The following is a 23,149-nucleotide window of genomic DNA, read 5'->3' on the forward strand; positions in this document are numbered from 1 at the left end:
GATGAACAATGAGTAATCTGACCATGATTGATGAAAACCAGCAGTCTTGAGAGCACTAGACAGCTTGATAAACCATTGTCTCGAGGCCTGTTTTAAACCATAAATGGATTTGTGTAATTTGCATACTCGTGTCTCCCCCTTTCATCCGAACCCAGGAGGCAGGGACATATAAACCTCCTTGTATAAGTCACCATGCAAGAATGCGTTGTTCACATCAAGTTGATGAAGATGCCAGCCTTGTATGGAGGCAATACTCAGGAGGACGCGGACGGTGGTGAGCTTGGCAACTGGAGCAAAAGTTTCCCGATAATCAAGCCCCTCAATTTGACTGTAGCCTTTAGCAACGAGACGAGCTTTGTAGCGTTCAACACTGCCGTCAGGTTTAAGCTTCACCTTATAGATCCATTTGCAACCGATGGGATGTTTGTGAGGTGGTAAGGGCACAAGAGTCCAAGTGCGATTGTCATGAAGGGCAACAATCTCTTTTTGCATGGCGTCACGCCATTTTGGATCCTGAACAGCCTGCGAAAAACTGGTGGGTTCTTTGATAATGGTGAGGGTTGTGAGAAAGGTTTTGTGAGTGGGGGATACATGGTCATAAGATAAATAATGAGATATGGGGTCAGATGTACCTGATGACTGGACCATGCTTGTGGAAGATGTGGGAGCAACACGGGAAGGGAGGGCCACCTCAACATGAAAGTCCTGCAAAAATGTGGAAGTTTTGGTCGGTCGAGTGCTACGACGGAGTGGAGGTGGTTGGTCTGGTGATGGAGTGGTTGGAGGTGTTGATAAGGTATCTGGTGGTGGAGTTGTAGTAGGTAAAGGAGATGAGAGTGGTGTGATGTCGGTAAGTGTGGGAGAGGTGGTGTTTATGTCTTCGGGTGCAAGGCTTGAGTGCGACTCAATGGGAGAGGTCAAGTCAAACGTGATGGATGAGGGTGTAATGTTTGATGGAGACGGGGCAGCGGAAGTGGTATGATTTTGGAATGGAAAATGATTTTCAAAAAAAAACAACATCCTTAGAAACAAAAGTCTTATTGTGTTTTATATCAAACAATTTATAACCCTTTTGACCATAAGGATACCCAAGAAAAATGCATTGGATTGCACGGGGGTCGAATTTAGAGGGCCTTTGGGCGTGTGTAGAAGCAAAACATAAACTACCGAAAACCTTTAAATGGGAATAGTTAGGTGCTTTGTGAAACAGTTTTTCGTAAGGTGTTTTACCTTGGAGAAATGGAGTGGGTGTTCTATTGATGAGGTAAGCTGAGGTTAAGATTGCATCCCCCCAAAAACGTTTTGGCAAACAAGCTTGAAAGAGCAAAGCCCGAGCAACATTGAGCAAATGTCGGTGTTTACGTTCGGCAACACCATTTTGTTGTGGTGTGTTGACACAACTAGATTGATGTATGATGCCTTTGAGAGCATAAAATTGCTCAAGCTTAAACTCAGGGCCATTGTCACTTCGTATGATTTGAACTCTGGTATTGAATTGAGTCTCAATCATTTGAATGAATCCGACTAAAATGTCTTTTGTGTCAGATTTATGTTTCATCAAATAAACCCAAGTGCTTCTAGTGTAGTCATCTACGATGGTAAGGAAATACTTGGCACCTGAAATAGAAGCAACTTGATAACCACCCCAAATATCAATATGCAATAATTCAAAACATGATTTGGTAGAAATAGAGCTCAAAGGAAAGGGTGATCTTGTTTGTTTGGCCAATGGGCAAATTAAACATTTTTCCAAATCACAAGCCTTATTGTTAAATAAAGGTAATAACGAAGTGGCTTTATGAGATGGGTGTCCTAGGCGTTGGTGCCAAAGCTTTGGTGAGACGGTTTGAATATTGTTGCATGTTCCTTTCTTTGATGGGTCGAGGTAGTAAAGTCCATCCCTTTCAGTTCCTGTCCCAATCATCTTCCCCGAGCGAAGGTCCTGAATGACACAAAATTGGGTGAAGAAAATGGTGACATATAAGGAATCATAGGCTAGTTTACTGATAGATATTAAATTCAACCTAAAGAACGGCACACATAGGACATTTTCAAGGATAAGATTATGAGAGAAAACAACTTGTCCAATGTGAGTGACTTTGGCAACGGAACCATCTGGCAGTTTAACTGTATGATTTTCAACAGCTCGTGAGTGTGTAAGGAGACTAGGACTGCAAACTATGTGATCCGTGGCACCACTGTCCAGGATCCAAATACTTTTGGTTCCTTTACATGGAAAAGAGAAGGCTTTACCTGAAAGTTCTTCATGACTAGGAGGATTACTGACTTGATTGGCAAATGATGATTTGTTCTTGTTCAACATCTGAAGGATTTGCTTGCAGTCCTCCTGAGAGAACGGGAAATTAGGCACTGTCTCTTGCTTGTTACTTTGTGAAACTTGATTGCCCTTTGAAGAAAAGAGACGATTGGATTCGGTCTCTGTGGCTGCTTTCCGTTTTCGACAGAAATCGAAGGTGTGGCCTTTCCATCCGCAAAAAGTGCACTTGAGATGTGCACGACAATTTTTGGTGATGTGATTGGTTTTATTGCACTTTCCACATCGCATCTCCTTGTCTTCAGGTGTAGGTTCTCGCGACAGATTCTTCACTGCAAAGACAGCAGTTTCTAGTTGTGTGTTTTTTCCATTGGAAACCTCTGTCTGGCGTTCATGTCGAAGGACCAATGCATATGCCTTGTTTACCGTAGGCAGTGGTTCGAGAATGAGAGTATTGCTTCGAACCGTAGCATACGATTCGTTCAGTCCTATAAGGAACTTCATGGTTTTCTGAGTTTCAACATATGAGTTCATCTCATTCTTTGTTCCACAACTGCATGCTGGAATGGAACACAAAGTATCACGTTCATCCCATAAACTTTTAAGTTTAGTGAAGTAAGAATTTACACTCATATTGCTTTGGACGCAATCATGAATCTCGTTCTCAACATGGAACAGCTGAACTATATTCACATGTGAGAACCTCTCCTCCAGATCGGTCCACATTTGTCGAGCATCCTTGTAGTTGATGACACTCCCTGAAATCTCCTTTGACATGGAGCCTAGTAGCCATGTCTTGACCAAGTTGTTGCAGCGATTCCATTGCTGCAGCTCCTGAAAATTATCCTCACTTGGTTTGTTGATCGTCCCATCAACAAAACCAAGTTTGTTCTTGACCGTTAAGGCCATACTCATGGATTGAACCCATGTGTTGTAGTTGTCTTCCACCAATGGTTGTGGTACGAGGATTGCACCAGGTTGATCCGAGTGGTGGAGATAGAGCGGGTGGTTGGGACTTTCCCATTTTGAATGAGAGGCCATGCCTAGAATGGTTGACCTCGTGGCTGCTTTAGAGCTGTGTTGGAGGACACAAAGAAGCTCCCTCTCAAGGTTTGTGATAACCCCAGCAATAATCTCAAGAAACCTTTTCTGATGTGGAAGATCAGTCAAAACTGCAACCACAGAGCATACTCGGAATTTCAAGAGACTTTACAACCAATGCTTTACCAAGAACGATCCCTGACCGACTTGGCTCTGATACCATATTGAATTTTGATGTATATTTACTTGATCTCAACAATTACAAGATGAAGTATATATATAGGGAAGAAAAAGATCATAAGCCTAATTTTGCCTAACTTACCTATCTTGCTTGACTAACCTAACTTGCCTAACTTTGAACAAGAAAATTGACTAGCCTACCATTATTCCAACATGTTTATTTCCTGCATTTTAACAATGATGAACGTACACCGCCAGAAGAACGCACAATGCCAGAACGATTCGGCTGCGTCGATCGTGACGAGAGCAAGAGAGAAACGTCTACTACCAAGAGAAAATTCGGGCGCGTCGATTGTGCCAAAAAGTAAGAGAGAAACGTCTGTCGCTAAGAAAGAAAGGAATACCTTATTCAAAGAAGAAAAGAATCGAAAGAAACACCGGTAGAAAACCTGCTACCACCGCTGATGATGAAAGTGAGGACTCCGACATTGATTTTTACATTTACATGGCTCCGAAACCGGAAGAGATTGAGCTTTCCTCTCGCTTGAATCGGTTGTCTTGATCGAAGGGGTCCGATCTAGGGGCGGCGCTAGCCTCGTTAATCAAGCAATTAATTAAAAAGGATTTCGTGGATGATTATGACTATCTGGAAGGAAATTTAATAACTTTTACGACTTTTCTACAGAGATGCTTTAATTTCAGGAAAAAGGATTCGGCTTCCCTCTTAGAGAAGCAGCTTTCGCTTCATACCATAGGCTTGCTAGAGCGGCGGTGAAGCTGCTGCAATGTTTGGCTGTTGTGAGTTTCTTTGGTGCAAGTAACTCGAAGGAGACTGAAACTGCAATGCAGGTTGTTTGGAATTTTGTTAGTGCTCCGGAATCTGCGAAAGAGCTTTTGCCAGAGGTTCTAGTTGCCGGAATATATCCTTGGATGTTTCTTCTTACAAGCATGGAGGGATGGCGGCTCAACTACAACTACTGGAATGGGGCGATTTCTTACTTCTCGAATCTGTTAGAGCATGGCGATAAATCAGTATGTGTGGTGGCTACTAAGCTCTAGCTTTGATATTTGAGATTGGTAGTTTGGACAAGTTCTGGAGATCTAAAGAAAAGGATCCAAGCGTGATCAAGTATTCAGATTTGCAACAATTGCTGATAGAGAATGTGTTGGAAGCTAACCAGGTCCTGAAGTCGAGGGGTCGAAGGCAGCAAGGAGCTCCTGAGCAAAAGGTCCTGTCTGCATCGAAGAATGAAGAAGAAGAAGAAAATGAAGGGTTGGCCTCCAACGGCTAGTTTTTTGTTGTTTAAATGTCCGAGTGAGAAATGTACACTCTAGATTAAATCACTTAAATCCCAATGAAGGGTTAGGATTTAATCTGGAGTAGTAAGGTAATTTTAGTGTTTAAATATTGTCTAATCATCCACTCTTTTACACAAGTATGGGTGATGGAAATGTACCATACCCTTACACATTTTCTCTACTTAATGAAGTATGCTGTTGCATTTTTTCTGCACAACCTGGAAGTTGAAAACCATATTCCAATATCCTCTTAATTCTCTGCCATTTTACCCCTAAGAAACCAATCCAAAAACTATAACCAAAATCATCCAAACAAACAAATACTATCATGGCCTCAGAGCTCAGTTTCTGATCTGAAAACTTTCTGGGCATAATATGTGAAAGTTTAAACTTTTGGGAGCACCAACGAAGTGTCCTCAACAACAACAACCAACAAACAATTCCAAAATGAAGGGATCCAGCGGTAGCAGTGAGCTAAAAGCTCCAGTCTTTGATGGGGAGAATTATGATTTTTGGAGAATAAAAATGACAACCATTTTTAAATCCTATGATCTATGGGATATGGTTCAACACGGTATGAACTACCTGAGATGGAGATCGATGCTCTAGAGGAGGATCTCACAGAAACACAACTCAAAACACTAAAGCAGAATCGGATGGAGGATGCTAGAGCACTTGGAATCATTCAAGGTGTTGTCTCAAACACCATTTTCCCGAGGATAGCAAATGAAGAGACTACTAAGGGAGCTTGGGAAGTTTTACAGCAAGAATACATAGGAGACACTAAAGTCAGAAAGGTAAAACTTCAGTCCCTTAGAAGAGATTTCGAGTATACAAGAATGAGGGAAAATGAGCTGTTAAAAGACTACTTCACTAGGCTGTTTGATGTTGTAAACAAGATGAAAACATATGGTGATGAACTGCTTAATGAAAGAATTGTCCAGAAACTGTTGATCAGTTTGACTAAACCATATGATTCGAAATTGAGTGTTATTGAAGAAACCAAAGACACTGAAACTCTTAGTGTGCAAGATGTGATGGCATCTTTAAGAGCCTTTGACCAAAGACTCAAGAGGCATGCTGATTTTGCACCTGAGAAAGCCTTTCAATCACTCAATGTTGGATCTGATAGTCAAGCCAGTGCAAGCAATCAGAAACCACAGTGGAAGGGCAAGAACAAGAAATGGGAGGGAAAAGGGTATCACAACTCTAGACCTAACCAAGGCAGCAACATTAATGCAGGTCCAAGAACCAAACAACAATGCAAACATTGTGATAGATTTCATCTTGGAGAGTGTTGGTTCAAAGACAAGCTTAGGTGTCACAAATGCAACAGGTTTGGGCACATTATGAAGGACTGCAAATCAAAGAATGTGCAGCAAGTAAACTGCGCAAATCAAGTGGAGGAAGAAGCAAATGTGTTATGTGTTTTCAGTGCAAAAGTGGAGAAAAACAATGAAGTGTGGTACATTGACAGTGGCTGCAACAATCACATGACTGCACATGAGTCATTACTCATTGACATTGACACAAACTTCACTGGAAAAGTGAAAATGAGGGATGGAAACATTGTCAAGGCCACTGGAAGAGGAACTTTGGTTATCAACACTAAGAAAGGACGAAGATGCATAAGGGAGGTGATGCTAGTGCCAGGACTGGATGAAAACCTATTTAGTGTAGGTCAAATGATGGGGCATGGGTATTTCCTACTCTTTGGGGGAACTGTGGTTGAGATCTATGAGGATAGATCCCTATTAAATTTGGTGACCAAAGTGGAAATGAAAAACAGAAGCTTTCCACTTGTGTTGAAATACTTAGACGAATCGGCAAGGAAAGCAAGTGTGACAGGTTCTATGAAACTATGGTACAAGAGGTTGGGTCACTTAAACATGACAAGCCTAGAAAATCTACAAAAGTATGAAATGGTACAAGGGATACCTAAGATGGATCACTGCAATGAAATCTGTGAAGGATGTGTATTTAGGAAGCATCACAGGGATCCATTTGAAGTTGGCAAGGCTTGGAGGGCAACAAAGCCATTTGAATTGATTCATACAGATATGTGTGGACCAATGCAAACAACAACAATCAGTGGAAACAGGTATTTCCTAACCTTCATTGATGACTACTCACAGATGTGTTGGGTGTATTTCATGAGGTTCAAGTCTGAGGTATTCACAATATTCAAGAAGTTCAAGGCAATGGTGGAATTACAAAGTGGATACCAAATCAAAAGACTGAGAAGTGATAGGGGATGTGAGTACACCTCACATGAGTTCAATGCATTCTGTGAAGATGTGGGGTTGGAGAAGTAACTCACTGTGGCATATTCACCACAACAGAATGAGATTGCAGAAAGGAAGAATAGGACTATAGTTGAAATGGCTAAGTCTATGATGAATGAGAAAAACATGCCTTATATACTATGGGGTGAAGCTGCGAACACCTCAGTGTACCTATTGAATAGGTGCCCTACTAAAGCACTGGACAAGAAGACACCATTCGAAATGTTCAATGGTAGGAAGCCCTATGTGAAGCACCTGAGAGTGTTTGGCTCAGTGTGTTACACTTTCATCCCTCACCAACTAAGGCACAAGTTGGAGAAATCAAGTAACAAGGATATTTTTGTAGGCTATGGTACCAGTGAGAAAGCGTACATAGTTTATAATGTGTTAACTCAGAAGATAATCCTATCAAGGAATGTTATCTTTGATGAAGACTCAATGTGGAACTGGGAAACAAAGATAGAAGAAAATGACAGTGTCTTTCTACAACTTGACCCCAACAAAAGGCAAACAAGGGAGCCTATGGAGACCTTAGTTCAAGAAGAAGTCATAGATAATGGTGACATACAAGAGATTCCACAGCAAGCTAGAATGAGTCCACAATCAAGTCAATCACAGATAACAACTCCAAGTTCAACTCCAGTGAGATTGAGAAACCTGGATGAGATTTATGCTGCATGTAATTACTGTGTAGTAGAACCAGAAACATATGAAGAAGCTGAGAAAGACAAAGCTTAGAAGAAAACAATGAAGGAAGAGCTTGAAATGATAGAGAAGAATGACACTTGGGAACTTGTAAATCGACCAAGTGACAAGCCTGTGATTAGAGTGAAATGGGTGTACAAAACAAAACTCAACTTAGATGATTCTGTGCAAAAGAACAAGGCCAGGTTGGTGGCCAAAGGTTACTCACAGAAACCAGGTGTAGACTTCAATGAAACCTTTGCTCCAGTAGCAAGGTTAGACACCATAAGGACTTTGATAGATCTAGCAGCCAAGAAGGGTTAGAAGTTACATCAATTGGATGTCAAATCTGCATTTCTAAATGGAGTGCTAGAGGAGGAAGTGTTTGTGGATCAACCTCAAGAGCTCTAAGAGCTTGGTACAATAAGATTGATTCATATTTCACTGAAAAAGGATTTCAGAAAAGTCCTAGTGAAGCTACACTCTACACCAAGACAGAAAGCAACAATAAGACACTTATTATCTCAATCTATGTGGATGATGTTGTCTACATTGGAAATGATGCTGTAATGATTAAAGAGTTTAAAGAAGAGGTGATGAATAGGTATGAAATGACTGACCTTGGCCTCTTGCATCATTTTCTTGGCATTGGGGTAATTCAAGAGGCAAACAATATTTTCATTCATCAAAGGAAGTATGCTGAAACCTTGCTTGAAAAGTTTGGTTTGAAGGGTTGCAAACCGGTCTCTACACCTCTAATTGCAAATGAGAAACTTAAGAAGGATGATGGAAGTGAATCTGCAGATGCTAGTCTCTACAAGAGTATTGTTGGCAGTCTATTGTACTTAATTGCAACAAGGCTAGATCTAATGTTCTCAGCAAGCCTACTTTCTAGGTTTATGTAGAATCCTAGCAAGATACATATAGGCACAGCTAAAAGAGTGTTGAGATATGCGCAAGGAACACTAGATTATGGGATCAAGTATGAAATGGGGAAGTCAACTATCCTAATTGGATTTTGTGACAGTGACTGGGGTGGCAGTGAAGATGATAGCAGAAGCACATTGGGCTATGCTTTCACCTTTGGTTCAGGGGTGTTTTCGTGGGCCTCTGTGAAGCAACAAAGTGTCGCACTATCCACAGCCGAGGCGGAGTACATGAGTGCATCAGAAGCAACGGCTCAAGCTATTTGGCTAAAGTTTATACTTAAATATTTTGGCAAATTACAGGTTGATGCCACACCACTCTTGTGTGACAACACCTCTGCAGTTGCCATGACCAAAAACCCAGTTTTCCATCAAAGAACAAAGCATATCAAGAGAAGATATCATTTCATCAGAGAAGCATTGCAGGACAATACAATCAAACTAATCTATTGCAGCACAGAAGATCAGATCGCAGAAATATTCACAAAAGCACTACCGAATAAGAGATTCAATTACCTAAGGGGCTTGTGTCACACCCTAAATTCGAAAATAAGGATGATAATCGAATTAGGGCATGAATAGTACCTAAAAAAAATTAAAATTTACAACAAATGTATGATGGAACCCGAGCCATCTAAGAGTTCACTTAACCTTGTTTATTTAATACAACATAAGTTTAAAGAGTTCAACTCTTACAACATACTCTTAAGATACTAAAACACTTTATTCTAAGTACAACTAGGAAACAAGCACACACATGATATGGCTATCCCTTTTAGAGACAGGTCATCATCAAGTTCCCAGTAAGAAAGGGGTGAGCATTTCGTGCCCAGTAAGAACCATATACCCTTCAAGTTAACTTATCACAGTTAATCAAAGTGACATCCAACAAACAATATGGTAAAATGCAAACGATATGACAAATAAGTACACAAGAACTCACTCCCCTCTAATCCCACTAACTTATATTTATGGCATCCAAACCCGCACGTCCCATACCATGCTTATACCACTTGGTTCCGAACACCATAAAATATAAGTTAACTCTCATTCCTCCCTTAACCCCGAATTTTATTAGTAGTTTCAGTTTCGTTAATATGGGCCCTTCCCCCGACGCCCAACTACATGTTCAAGCCCTTCACCCTACGCTTGAACATATATAAGTTTCCAATACTTTGTTTAAGCAACTTTTCACAACACAACGCTTGCTTCTAAAACATGTAAGGCAACCTGAGCATTTCAATTTCACTGACACAATTGTAAACCTCAACATATTTAATCCAAAATTTTTCCATAGCTTAACCACTCATCAACACATAATAACATTTAACAAAATCAAGATATATAACATACACCAGAGAGGAAACTATCAGTCCATAACACAACAATGACAATCAAATGTTTCCATTCCATCCAATTATTTCATTACTATTGTAATAGGTATAATTACTAGTATCCCAAAGATTAAACATAATATAGAACTACAATCGGGAAATAGAGTCCCTACCTCAAGTCCAGCTAACTAGAATACCTTTCTAAGCCTCCAAAGTGTCCGGAGTCACTCCCAGACCTAAAATCACATAAATAATAATAATAAAAGTTAACTTAAAACTGGAATAAAAATTCAATTTCAGTCTATCAAAAGTTTACCCAAATATACCCATCACAACCTCTTGATAAACCAAGCTTAAATCCCCATATTGTGACCCCATTTTCATCCCTCAAAACTCTATGGAAAAGGATGAAATTACTTGGGTTTTAAAGCTTAACAAACCTAGTTTCTAATCTAAAAAGAGTTTCCCAAAACTGGTTTAAGAGAAGAAAATAATCAAGCTCCAAAGGTGAGTTCGCAAATAGTTTAATCCGCAGAAAATCTGCAGATTTCCAGATTTTTTTTCACATTTTCACATCATATTTTCCATAGAAGATCCCAACCAAAATCAATGAAATAAATTGGGCTTTTTTCCTTGTCATGTCTAATTTCAAATATATAAGAAGACTTTTTAAAAACATGTAATAGATTGAGAGAAAACAAGAGCCAAAATGAGGCTCACAAAACTGCAGTTTTTCTAGAACTCAAAGTTGCAATGGTAAGAAAATAGAAAATTAACAAATTTAAGCTAACATTTTGTACCAATCGAAGAATACACCAGCACCCTATCAGCTCCCTTTTTCCGATTTCCCACTTTTCCCTCTCCGAAACCTCTCACTCTCCTCTAGTTCTTCAAAGAGAGTTAGAAATACTCCCTTTAATCCCATCATTGCATATCTGTTTAGGATGCTTACTCACTCCCCCTAGACTAACCACATCACCCCCCAACATTTATGGACAGAATCTGGATATCTTGGTTCCCCACCATGTAATGGTTGGGAAGAAGAATAAGAGTTGGGATGTCTACCACGTATAAAGCATCCTTTGTCTGTTTTTTTTTTTTTTTTTTTTAACTAAAATAATCTTACTCCTATAATATATATATATATATATATATATATGTATGTATGTATATAAAATATATTTTTCAAATGTTACAGTTTGCTTGGAATGACTCCTAGAAGTAGTTTAGAAGGGAGTGTTGGAAGCTAACCAGCTCCTGGAGTCGAGCAGTCGAAGGCAGCAGGGAGCTCCTGAGCAAAAGGTCATGTCTGCATCGAAGAAGGAAGAAGAAGAAAATGAAGGGTCGGCCTCTAACAGCTAGTTTTTTGTTGTTTAAATGTGTGAGTGATAAATTTACACTCCAGATTAAATCATTTAAATCCCAATGAAGGGCTAGGATTTAATCTGGAGTAGTAAGGTAATTTTAGTGTTTAAATATTGTCTAATCACCCACTCTTTTACACAAGTATGGGTGATGGAAATGTACCATACCCTTACACATTTTCTCTACTTAATGAAGTATGGCTGCTGCATTTTTTCTGCACAACCTGGAAGCTGAAAACCACACTCCAATATCCTCTTAATTCTCTGCCATTTTACCCCTAAGAAACCAATCCAAAAACTATAACCAAAATCATCCAAACAAACAAATACTATCAGAATGTTTTGACGAAACTATTGAATTTTGATGTATATTTACTTGATCTCAACAATTACAAGATGAAACATATATATAGGGAAGAAAAAGATCATAAGCCTAATTTTGCCTAACTTACCTAACTTGCTTGACTAACCTAACTTGCCTAACTTTGAACAAGAAAATTGACTAGCCTAACATTATTCCAACATGTTTATTTCCTGCATTTTAACACTCCCCCTCAAGTTGGAGTGTGAATGTCGATGACACCCAACTTGCTAATTAAGACCTCAAATTGTGCCGAGCTTAGTGGTTTGGTGAACAAGTCTGCAGGTTGATTCGAGGTCCGTATGTAAGCTGTTTGCACCATTCCCATTTGAATCTTCTCACGTATTAAGTGACAGTCTATCTCTATATGCTTCGTTCGTTCATGAAACACTGGGTTCGAAGCAATGTGCATGGCAGCTTGATTATCACAAAACATTGTGACTGGTTGTGCATGATTTACTTGCAAGTCCTTCAAAATGTTTCTTAGCCATATAACTTCACAACAAGTAGTAGCCATAGAACGGTATTCTGCCTCTGCACTGGAACGAGATATTGTGTTTTGTTTCTTCGTTTTCCAAGATATCGGTGCTTGTCCAAGGAAGATACAATAACCGGTTATTGACCTTCTAGTGTCTTTACACCGAGCCCAATCAGCATCACAAAAGGCTTGTAGTTGTAGTGAACCTGTAGAAGGCAAAAGAATTCCCTGTCCAGGAGATTGTTTGATGTACCTGAGAGCCTTATGCACCGCTTCAAGGTGTGGTTGTCGTGGCTTGTCCATGAATTGGCTCAACATATTAACCACATAAGTCAGGTCAGGTCGCGTGATGGTTAAGTAAATCAGCCTCCCTACGAGTCGCCTGTATGAAGAAGGATCATGTAGGAGCGTCCCATCAGTTTGTGTAAGGGACAGGTTTGGTTCCATTAGTAATCGTGAGGGCTTCGCACCAAGGAACCCAGCATCTTCTAGTATCTCCAAAGCATATTTGCGTTGGCACAAGGCAATCCCTTGTTTAGATCTTGCAACTTCTATCCCCAAAAAGTATTTGAGTTTTCCCAAATCCTTTAGTTTAAAATGTTGGGAAAGGAAGAGTTTAGTCTCTTCAATTTCTCTCAAATTGTTACCTGCAAGTATCACGTCATCAACATACACAAGTAATGCCATGAAACTGCCTTGACGGTTTCGGACGAACAATGAGTAATCTGACAATGATTGATGAAAACCAGCAGTCTTGAGAGCACTAGACAGCTTGATAAACCATTGTCTCGAGGCCTGTTTTAAACCATAAATGGATTTGTGTAATTTGCATACTCGTGTCTCCCCCTTTCGTCCGAACCCAGGAGGCAGGGACATATAAACCTCCTCGTATAAGTCACCATGCAAGAATGTGTTGTTCACATCAAGTTGATGAAGATGCCAGCCTCGTATGGAGGCAATACTCAAGAGGACGCGGACGGTGGTGAGCTTGGCAACTGGAGCAAAAGTTTCCCGATAATCAAGCCCCTCAATTTGACTGTAGCCTTTAGCAACGAGACAAGCTTTGTAGCGTTCAACACTGCTGTCAGGTTTAAGCTTCACCTTATAGATCCATTTGCAACCGATGGGATGTTTGTGATGTGGTAAGGGCACAAGAGTCCAAGTGCGATTGTCATGAAGGGCAACAATCTCTTTTTGCATGGCGTCACGCCATTTTGGATCCTGAACAGCCTGCGAAAAACTGGTGGGTTCTTTGATAATGGTGAGGGTTGTGAGAAAAGTTTTGTGAGTGGGGGATACATGGTCATAAGATAAATAATGAGATACGGGGTGAGATGTACCTGATGACTGGACCATGCTTGTGGAAGATGTGGGAGCAACACGGGAAGGGAGGGCCACCTCAACATGAAAGTCCTGCAAAAATGTGGAAGTTTTGGTCGGTCGAGTGCTACGACGGAGTGGAGGTGGTTGGTCTGGTGATGGAGTGATTGGAGGTGTTGATAAGGTATTTGGTGGTGGAGTTGTAGTAGGTAAAGGAGATGAGAGTGGTGTGATGTCGGTAAGTGTAGGAGAGGTGGTGTTTATGTCTTCGGGTGCAAGGCTTGAGTGCGACTCAATGGGAGAGGTCAAGTCAAACGTGATGGATGAGGGTGTAATGTTTGATGGAGACGGGGCAGCGGAAGTGGTATGATTTTGGAATGGAAAATGATTTTCAAAAAAAACAACATCCCTAGAAACAAAAGTCTTATTGTGTTTTATATCAAACAATTTATAACCCTTTTGACCATAAGGATACCCAAGAAAAATGCATTGGATTGCACGGGGGTCGAATTTAGAGGGCCTTTGGGCGTGTGTAGAAGCAAAACATAAACTACCGAAAACCTTTAAATGGGAATAGTTAGGTGCTTTGTGAAACAGTTTTTCGTAAGGTGTTTTACCTTGGAGAAGTGGAGTGGGTGTTCTATTGATGAGGTAAGCTGAGGTTAAGATTGCATCCCCCCAAAAACGTTTTGGCAAACAAGCTTGAAAGAGCAAAGCCCGAGCAACATTGAGCAAATGTCGGTGTTTACGTTCAGCAACACCATTTTGTTGTGGTGTGTTGACACAACTAGATTGATGTATGATGCCTTTGAGAGCATAAAATTGCTCAAGCTTAAACTCAGGGCCATTGTCACTTCGTATGATTTGAACTCTGGTATTGAATTGGGTCTCAATCATTTGAATGAATCCGACTAAAATGTCTTTTGTGTCAGATTTATGTTTCATCAAATAAACCCAAGTGCTTCTAGTGTAGTCATCTACGATGGTAAGGAAATACTTGGCACCTGAAATAGAAGCAACTTGATAACCACCCCAAATATCAATATGCAATAATTCAAAACATGATTTGGTAGAAATAGAGCTCAAAGGAAAGGGTGATCTTGTTTGTTTGGCCAATGGGCAAATTAAACATTTTTCCAAATCACAAGCCTTATTGTTAAATAAAGGTAATAACGAAGTGGCTTTATGAGATGGGTGTCCTAGGCGTTGGTGCCAAAGCTTTGGTGAGACGGTTTGAATATTGTTGCATGTTCCTTTCTTTGATGGGTCGAGGTAGTAAAGTCCATCCCTTTCAGTTCCTGTCCCAATCATCTTCCCCGAGCGAAGGTCCTGAATGACACAAAATTGGGTGAAGAAAATGGTGACATATAAGGAATCATAGGCTAGTTTACTGATAGATATTAAATTCAACCTAAAGAACGGCACACATAGGACATTTTCAAGGATAAGATTATGAGAGAAAACAACTTGTCCAATGTGAGTGACTTTGGCAACGGAACCATCTGGCAGTTTAACTGTATGATTTTCAACAGCTCGTGAGTGTGTAAGGAGACTAGGACTGCAAACTATGTGATCCGTGGCACCACTGTCCAGGATCCAAATACTTTTGGTTCCTTTACATGGAAAAGAGAAGGTTTTACCTGAAAGTTCTTCATGACTAGGAGGATTACTGACTTGATTGGCAAATGATGATTTGTTCTTGTTCAACATCTGAAGGATTTGCTTGCACTCCTCCTGAGAGAACGGGAAATTAGGCACTGTCTCTTGCTTGTTACTTTGTGAAACTTGATTGCCCTTTGAAGAAAAGAGACGATTGGATTCGGTCTCTGTGGCTGCTTTCCGTTTTCGACAGAAATCGAAGGTGTGGCCTTTCCATCCACAAAAAGTGCACTTGAGATGTGCACGACAATTTTTGGTGATGTGATTGGTTTTATTGCACTTTCCACATCGCATCTCCTTGTCTTCAGGTGTAGGTTCTCGCGACAGATTCTTCACTGCAAAAGCAGCAGTTTCTGTGCTTTTTCCATTGGAAACCTCTGTCTAGCGTTCATGTCGAAGGACCAATGCATATGCCTTGTTCACCGTAGGCAGTGGTTCGAGAAGAAGAGTATTGCTTCGAACCGTAGCATACGATTCGTTCAGTCCCATAAGGAACTTCATGGTTTTCTGAGTTTCAACATATGAGTTCATCTCATTCTTTGTTCCACAACTGCATGCTGGAATGGAACACAAAGTATCACGTTCATCCCATAAACTTTTAAGTTTAGTGAAGTAAGAACTTACACTCATATTGCTTTGGACGCAATCATGAATCTCGTTCTCAACATGGAACAGCTGAACTATATTCAAATGTGAGAATCTCTCCTGCAGATCGGTCCACATTTGTCGAGCATCCTTGTAGTTGATGACACTCCCTGAAATCTCCTTTGACATGGAGCCTAGTAGCCATGTCTTGACCAAGTTGTTGCAGCGATTCCATTGCTGCAGCTCCTGAAAATTATCCTCACTTGGTTTGTTGATCGTCCCATCAACAAAACCAAGTTTGTTCTTGACCGTTAAGGCCATACTCATGGATTGAACCCATGTGTTGTAGTTGTCTTCCACCAATGGTTGTGGTACGAGGATTGCACCAGGTTGATCCGAGTGGTGGAGATAGAGCGGGTGGTTGGGACTTTCCCATTTTGAATGAGAGGCCATGCCTAGAATGGTTGACCTCGTGGCTGCTTTAGAGCTGTGTTAGAGGACACAAAGAAGCTCCCTCTCAAGGTTTGTGATAACCCCAGCAATAATCTCAAGAAACCTTTTCTGATGTGGAAGATCAGTCAAAACTGCAACCACAGAGCATACTCGGAATTTCAAGAGACTTTACAACCAATGCTCTACCAAGAACGATCCCTGACCGACTTGGCTCTGATACCATATTGAATTTTGATGTATATTTACTTGATCTCAACAATTACAAGATGAAACATATATATAGGGAAGAAAAAGATCATAAGCCTAATTTTGCCTAACTTACCTAACTTGCTTGACTAACCTAACTTGCCTAACTTTGAACAAGAAAATTGACTAGCCTAACATTATTCCAACATGTTTATTTCCTGCATTTTAACAGAAACTCATGTCTGTTTACCCAAACATGAGAGGTGATGTGAATGCTGCGAAGAAAGTCCGCCAAATTATGATTTATTTTCAGAATTTTTGCTGCCCGGGAGCATCTGTAACGGTCAATGGGATTGATCTGAAGGTATCGTCATGGTACCAGATGATTCAGTGGCAGTTTGTGAAGGGTTTTTATAGCTGATTGGTTTGAACGACACATGAAGGAAAATGAGAAGCTGTGGAGGGTGTTTAATTTTGATCCAAACGAAGTCACCGAGGTTGGTCAAGAATTGTATGTGTCTACTACTGATAAGAGCAGGACCCGTTTCTTTTTACCGAAAGAAAGAGATCCGTACATGCTAACGAAGGAAGATACAAAGAAGGAGAGAGTTTGGAGGAACTCTCGTTTAGACAAGGCGAGAACGCAGTTGATGAACAAACAACGCGGTTTGTCGCAGGAACTGAACAGCTGGATCTAGTTCATGGCAGAGTTGTTAGCTTTAATTCTTGTTTGTTAGCATTTCAGAGATAATTTCTAGAGGAGAATGTTAGCAGAGTCAATGTAAAAGTAGTTTAATTCAATAGTAATGCAAACTTTTCTTTTTTTGATCATATGATTTATTCTCTCTAAAATTAGTGTAGCATAAGCAATAAATAGCAACATTGCTTTCGTTCTCTTATTGTGGTTTTCCAGCCAAAAACCGGCTAAACAAATCAAACGCCTCTCGTGGTTTGTACTCCGGAACTGTATGTCCAGACCCCTGCAACAATACATTAAAACGAATGTATTAAAATCGATAACTGAATCCAATCAAAAGGACCATATAGATACAGTTTCAGTATAGCCTATCGTAGAAAGAAAAACATTTTCGTGCGCTGACCTTTACAGTTAGAAAGGTGAGGTTATTCTCATAACCCTGCGTGTACCTGCGACCATTTACATTCGATTATTCACTACACAAGTACCATATTTCACATTGTTTGATGACGGAAATATGTAATAATATTTACCCAGCAACTTGTCCGTTCGAAGTCCATGGCCTCCATTCATCCACAATCTTATAACCAAGTGATCTAGTCCATGCTTCACTCCCAGTGAAAGGAACACACATATCATGATCACCACTGCCACGAAAAATCGAATAGGAATGCATATCAGTTATAACATTCAATTTTCATTTACTTCTCCCATTTTAGCACAATCAAAGCGAACATTGATGCAAAGGTGAAAAGAAAGCTTAGAGAATTTTCGACAGGCATGACTTTAATAGATGACATTGTAATTGGAAATTTACCTATATATAAGTGCCCGATAACCCTTTGCAGTGAGGTTCATGTGGTACTTGATCATACTTCCAGAATCATGATAAAATTCGATTCTGCTTGTGCATAATTCCCATGAAAAATCCTACGTAGTGCAAAAAGGATTTCAAAAAGCTACAAAGCTTCTCGGAGCCAGCAGGACTAGACATTCACAAACTTTCGTTTCTGTTTTAAAACATTAACTCTGATAAACCTCACCGTTTCTGCATGGATTGCCTTCCTAACAGATTCATTGTTCAACCATTCAGTAGCAACCTCATCATTCTGCAGGAGACATATCAAATCTAAGGCTGCTTGTACATGAGAATAATATTCTAGTATCGAAGTTGAACAACTTTCTTTTAGCCTTTTCGGGGAAGTATACTTACTATCGAAGCAAGAAATTAATGGCTGACAATGGGAAAGCGGATCAAAAGATGAAAATTGTAACAGACTAAGCAACTTACAATACACGGAACACTTTCATTATCCATCAGCTCCGGCCAAGTTGGAACAATACCATCCCTCACAGGAGCTCTAAGAGGCCAGGCACGACCAAACATTCTTTTTCTGACAGCAAGTGGCCTTTCAGTTTCACCCAACCGTCGAAAGCTAGATGGCAATCCGCTCTTTGTAACTTTTCTGTTCTTACTCGAATCTGTGCTGTGATAGCATGGTTCCAGAATGTCATATATGTTCAAATCTTCTATGTTCTGGGATCAACAAAAATCTTAAAAGTCAGTTAAATAAAAACATAGCATTCCATGTTATACACAAAATATTGAGATTTGTATTACCTTGTCAACTTCTTCAAGCTTGCTCTCACAATTATCATTCACCGGATAAATATAGCTTCCTCCGCACGCCTTGTTAACCTCCTGAAGTACAAACACGTCTCACCCAAATTACTACGATTTTTTTTTTTTTTTTTTTTTTTGTGATGGGGGGCAAAGGGGGTGAAATTAGCATTACAATGCTAGTGTCAAATTGGTCATTCTTTACAAACCTCATATAGATCGTCTGATATCAGTCCCATCCCGTGTGCAAACGGAACAAGAGCGTTACCATCGAATTTATCATCCGTAACGCCATTTCCCACCAGATAACCCTGTGTTATGCAGTCATTTGAGGTTTGGAGCAAGATATTATTCAAATTTACAAAGGGACTACCTATACAGATAAATACCTTGAAGTTGAGAACAGGCGTTATACCAGCATCAATTCCTGTTGAAACATCCAGAGCTCCACCTTATATTTTGGTTTCAATATGTAAGTTGACTTCTAACGTTAACATTATTGACTGATTTACCTTTCACTACTTCAGAAGAAAGTGTCGGCACGTAGACTCCGGCATATGACTCCCCAGCAATAAAAAATGGGTTGGAGAGGAACTCAGGGTAAAGTTCAAACCACTGTTTACAAGAGAGCAGATGCATTAGTACTACTCTGGGAAATTAGAACAAACAAAATGTTAAACGAGTTCTTATACTATACATCAATGTAAAGTATACATTGCCTTTCAAATGTATCACATCCACCTATTAAGTTCTCTTTGATTTTTGACTTTACATCCAGCCGTTAAATTCCACAATGTATACCATACATTGATGTAATCTAGATTTTTCGGCGTTAAAATCTTTTCAAGTTGTTTCCTTTTTCACCTTGAGGAGAAATGTGTGGGAATCAGAGGCAGTCTTTAGATCCCCAGTTTCATAGTCAGTCTCATTTTTTGAGTAAGAAAATCCAACACCAGCAGGAGAGTCCAGATATATAATGTTGGAAACCTAATAACATGAAAATAATTTATTTCACTTATACAAAGAAAAATAAGAAATAAAATTCAGAGATAATATTCATTTCACATCTCAAAGTTGCAACCTTCGACCAGCTATATGGATTAAGTTGGAGTTGGAGCAGACTTCCCTTGGTCATGGCCTTTTCAAAATTGAATGGCCCTGAAAAATATGGACAGAATCAATGTTTTCATAGGCTAATTAAATTAACAAAAGTTTTCAACTTCATGAGAATTATCCCATCAGTAAATTTTATTCAAGGTGACGGTAGAAGATGTATTACTCGGGTAGAAAACTTATCTATTCCAATCCTCAGAAAATGGTAGGATATCAACAATTTATTACGTATCCCCTCTAATCCCACAAAATGAATCACACTTCGCCTCTACCTTTGTTTCTTACTTCAACATATATGAGTTTTCCGATTGAATTCACTCCTAAGCACCAAACGAGCCCAATATGTTTTAGCCATTTGAATGTAGACACATTATTTCAAACCAAGAACATAGAAGAATCAAATACTTGAAGACAACATGTAATGACTATAAGCAATAAAATGAACTGTGAAACAATACCATGCTCATAAACAAAGCCATCAAGGCTGGAGCATCCAGGTCCACCATTGAGCCACAGAACCACCGGAACCTCCGCCGGCTTCCCCTCTGATTCGACGAAATAGTAGAACAGGTTCCTCCCATGACTCTGGTCAACTGTCACATACCTTCAAAACAAACCCACAAAAACATGAACAACCATAACACGAACAATCCCAGAAATCCACACGTACTTAAACTGACAAAAATCTTACTTACCCAGCATAGTGTTTTGAAGGAAGAGTGCCACTGAATCCAGGAATCTGGGTTACGAGTGCAGATTGAGGAGCTGATTGGGTTGGCAAAATGCTCAAGAAGGTGTAAATTAATGGCACAAAAAATAAATATAATACTCCCCCAGCCATTACTTCTTCTGATAAAATTTGGAAAAACAAGAAGGATGTCGTATATCAAATCAAAACACTATGAGAAGAGAATTTATATGATCTTTTCTGGGATTAAATAATAGTTAAGTGGGCGGATTAGTGATTGAATTGATTAGTCTGCCATACAAGTTGCTGACTTTTGTAGCTGTTGCTTACAAGCCAAGAAAAAGAAACAGTAAAGTGGAATAAAAGGATGATCAAAGTGAGAGCTGTTAAAAGCATCAAATGCTGAAGCCGCTAAAACTCTGCTGTTGTGCTGCAGCAGCAAGAGTGTGGTCTTCTGGACCAATGGGTCACTGACACGTGTTGAGGTTGACCAATCACGTGTCGTGGCAACTGAAAGTGGAAAGGTGCCCCATAATTGTGGGGACAATTTTGGTGTTTCCGGCCATCATTAGCCCTTAACGTGTGAGGGTGGGAGTGAGTGACAGGGAAGAAATGTGTGATGCCAATGGATTGACCAAGACTCTTTTTTAAGGTTTAATTAATTAATTAACAGTTGTCACTTAGTACCGCAGTTTAATGAATTTTTTTTTTCATTTGTTAATGAGATGTTTTATGTTCGATTCTCATTAAATGCAAATTTAAACCATATTATTGTTAGCTCATTGTGAAGCTTAGTCCACTCTTCTTAATGTGATAATATCATTTGTTGATAAAATATTAACTATTATATTAGAAGATAATATATTTTAGCTTCACGTTTGGCAACTTCCAAAATTAACTACACATGTTTTAAGAGAATACAAACTAATAAGAGTAAATTGTAGCAATGGTCTTCTAATTTTAACTCAATTAGAGCAATAGTCCCTCAACTAAAAATTAATTACCATTGGTCTCTCAACTCATCAAAACGTGCAACTATGGTCCATCAACTAAAAATTCATTACTATTGGTCCATCAACTTTAATCCAACTGGAGAAATGGTCCCTCAGTTTTAAGCTAATTGGAGCAATGATCTCTCAACTTTAACTCAATTATAGCAATGGTTCTTCCAACATAACTCATTTTGACAAAATTCTGACGAAGTTGACAAAAATGACCATAGTTACACGTTTTGATGAGTTGAGGGACCCAATTGTAGCAATGGTCCTTCTAACATAACTTATTTTGACAAAATTCTAACGAAGTTGACAAAAATAATCATAGCTACACATTTTGAAGAGTTGTGGGACTAATAGTAATAGATTTTTAGTTAAGGGACCATTACTCTAATTTGATTAAAGTTGAGGGACCATTACTACAATTTACTGAACTGATAAAGTAGAGTTCTATGAGTAGAAAATAACGGCTTTTCTAAGAAACTGATAAAATAGAGTTCTATGAGTAGAAAACAACGGATTTTCTAAGTTGCTTATGTACATTTTTCTAGTACTCTTTTTTTTTTTTTTTTTTTTTTGAGTTATGCTAGGAGATTAATTTAAAAATTAAAGGATGTAGAAGTTGATGATTGGATTATTATCTAAGCTTTGATGAATGTGTTCATTCCTATTGGTGACACATCATTTAGTTCCTAAATTTTGTCTACAAATTTAGTCTTTTTATTATTATTATTATTTTTTTTTTATAACATTGTCTTTGTGACCAAACAAGAAATTAAGTGACTTGTAAGACTAATTTCACCTCTAAAGACTTTGCACCAGCACCCAGCCCATTTATCCACTCAGTGAACAGTAATAGACCCTAATGAACAGTAATAGGCCAAAGCATCTCCACCCCTAAAAAAATGTGCTGGCACCCAGTCTAAAAATGCGCTGACACAAATGATCTCCACCCCTACAAAATGCGCTAGCACCCAATCCATTTAAAATATTAATAATAATTTATAAATTAATAAATTAAAAAAAATAGTTTTAATTTCGAATAGGATTTTTAACCAATCTTGTCACGCCACGTGTCATTATCCGAACCTACTATTTTGTGAATAGATTTCCGCTAAGATTTTCAACCAATCCCGACAAGCCACGTGTCACTTCCTGTTTACAATAATTTAGCCAAGATTTCGATAAGATTTTCCACCAATCTTGTCACGCCACGTGTCATTATCCGAACGTACTATTTTGTGGATAGATTTCTGATAAGATTTTCAACCAATCCCGACACGTCACGTGTCACTTCCTGTTTACAATAATTTACCCAAGATTTCGATAAGATTTTCAACCAATCACATAATGCCACATGGCATTGTCCAGAACCTCATCCTTTCTTTTTTTGTCCATATAAACCTTACATCCATCCTCACACTAAACTCAATCCTTTTTTTTAGCTCAGAATCCTTCTTTATCGTTTTCAAATCTTGAGTTTTTACTATGTCTTCTTCAAGGAGAGTGTATAAACAGTTGCAAGAGCAGCAGAAAAGGTTGTTGGCACAACAGGAAAAATTGGTCAATCTTGACGAAGGTGGAGTTGGAGATAAGGCCTTTGCA

General features: G+C 39.3%; 2 protein-coding genes and 1 pseudogene across 2 annotated transcripts; 1 reads left to right on the plus strand and 2 right to left on the minus strand.

Annotated features, from left to right (window-relative positions):
- Window positions 1–1,904: 1,904 nt before the first annotated feature.
- LOC137728329 (uncharacterized) lies at window positions 1,905–3,316 on the minus strand. The gene is made up of 2 exons (XM_068467145.1): window positions 2,254–3,316; window positions 1,905–1,942 (listed from the first exon to the last, which is right to left on the minus strand). Exons 1-2 carry the CDS (start codon window positions 3,314–3,316, stop codon window positions 1,905–1,907), a joined length of 1,101 nt encoding a protein of 366 aa, XP_068323246.1.
- A 449-nt stretch (window positions 3,317–3,765) lies between these two features.
- Window positions 3,766–17,255, plus strand: LOC137728330 (uncharacterized; annotated as a pseudogene).
- On the minus strand, window positions 17,240–20,798 carry LOC137729621 (serine carboxypeptidase-like 20). Its single transcript, XM_068468601.1, has 14 exons — window positions 20,557–20,798; window positions 20,320–20,465; window positions 19,830–19,906; window positions 19,613–19,735; window positions 19,261–19,363; window positions 19,138–19,175; window positions 18,958–19,059; window positions 18,749–18,829; window positions 18,419–18,664; window positions 18,171–18,236; window positions 17,945–18,057; window positions 17,661–17,774; window positions 17,531–17,576; window positions 17,240–17,410 (listed from the first exon to the last, which is right to left on the minus strand). The coding sequence occupies exons 1-14, from the start codon at window positions 20,700–20,702 to the stop codon at window positions 17,327–17,329; spliced, it is 1,485 nt and encodes a 494-aa protein (XP_068324702.1). The 5' UTR covers window positions 20,703–20,798; the 3' UTR covers window positions 17,240–17,326.
- Between the last annotated feature and the right edge of the window lie 2,351 nt (window positions 20,799–23,149).

The sequence above is a fragment of the Pyrus communis genome, chromosome 3 (genome assembly GCF_963583255.1).
Source record: "Pyrus communis chromosome 3, drPyrComm1.1, whole genome shotgun sequence".
NCBI classification, from domain to species: Eukaryota; Viridiplantae; Streptophyta; class Magnoliopsida; order Rosales; family Rosaceae; genus Pyrus; species Pyrus communis.

Bases quoted from the DNA above. Each gene is read 5' to 3' on its own strand.
- LOC137729621 (XM_068468601.1), bottom strand. From the start codon at position 20,702: ATGGCTGGGGGAGTATTATATTTATTTTTTGTGCCATTAATTTACACC. The intron at 18,830-18,957 runs GTTTGTAAAGAA...TTTGTACTTCAG, and splicing joins TATCAGACGATCTATATGAG to GAGGTTAACAAGGCGTGCGG. The intron at 18,237-18,418 runs GTAAGTTGCTTA...TGTCTCCTGCAG, and splicing joins ATGAAAGTGTTCCGTGTATT to AATGATGAGGTTGCTACTGA.
- LOC137728329 (XM_068467145.1), bottom strand. From the start codon at position 3,316: ATGGCCTCTCATTCAAAATGGGAAAGTCCCAACCACCCGCTCTATCTC. The intron at 1,943-2,253 runs GTAAAGCCTTCT...TGTGTCATTCAG, and splicing joins TAGTCATGAAGAACTTTCAG to GACCTTCGCTCGGGGAAGAT.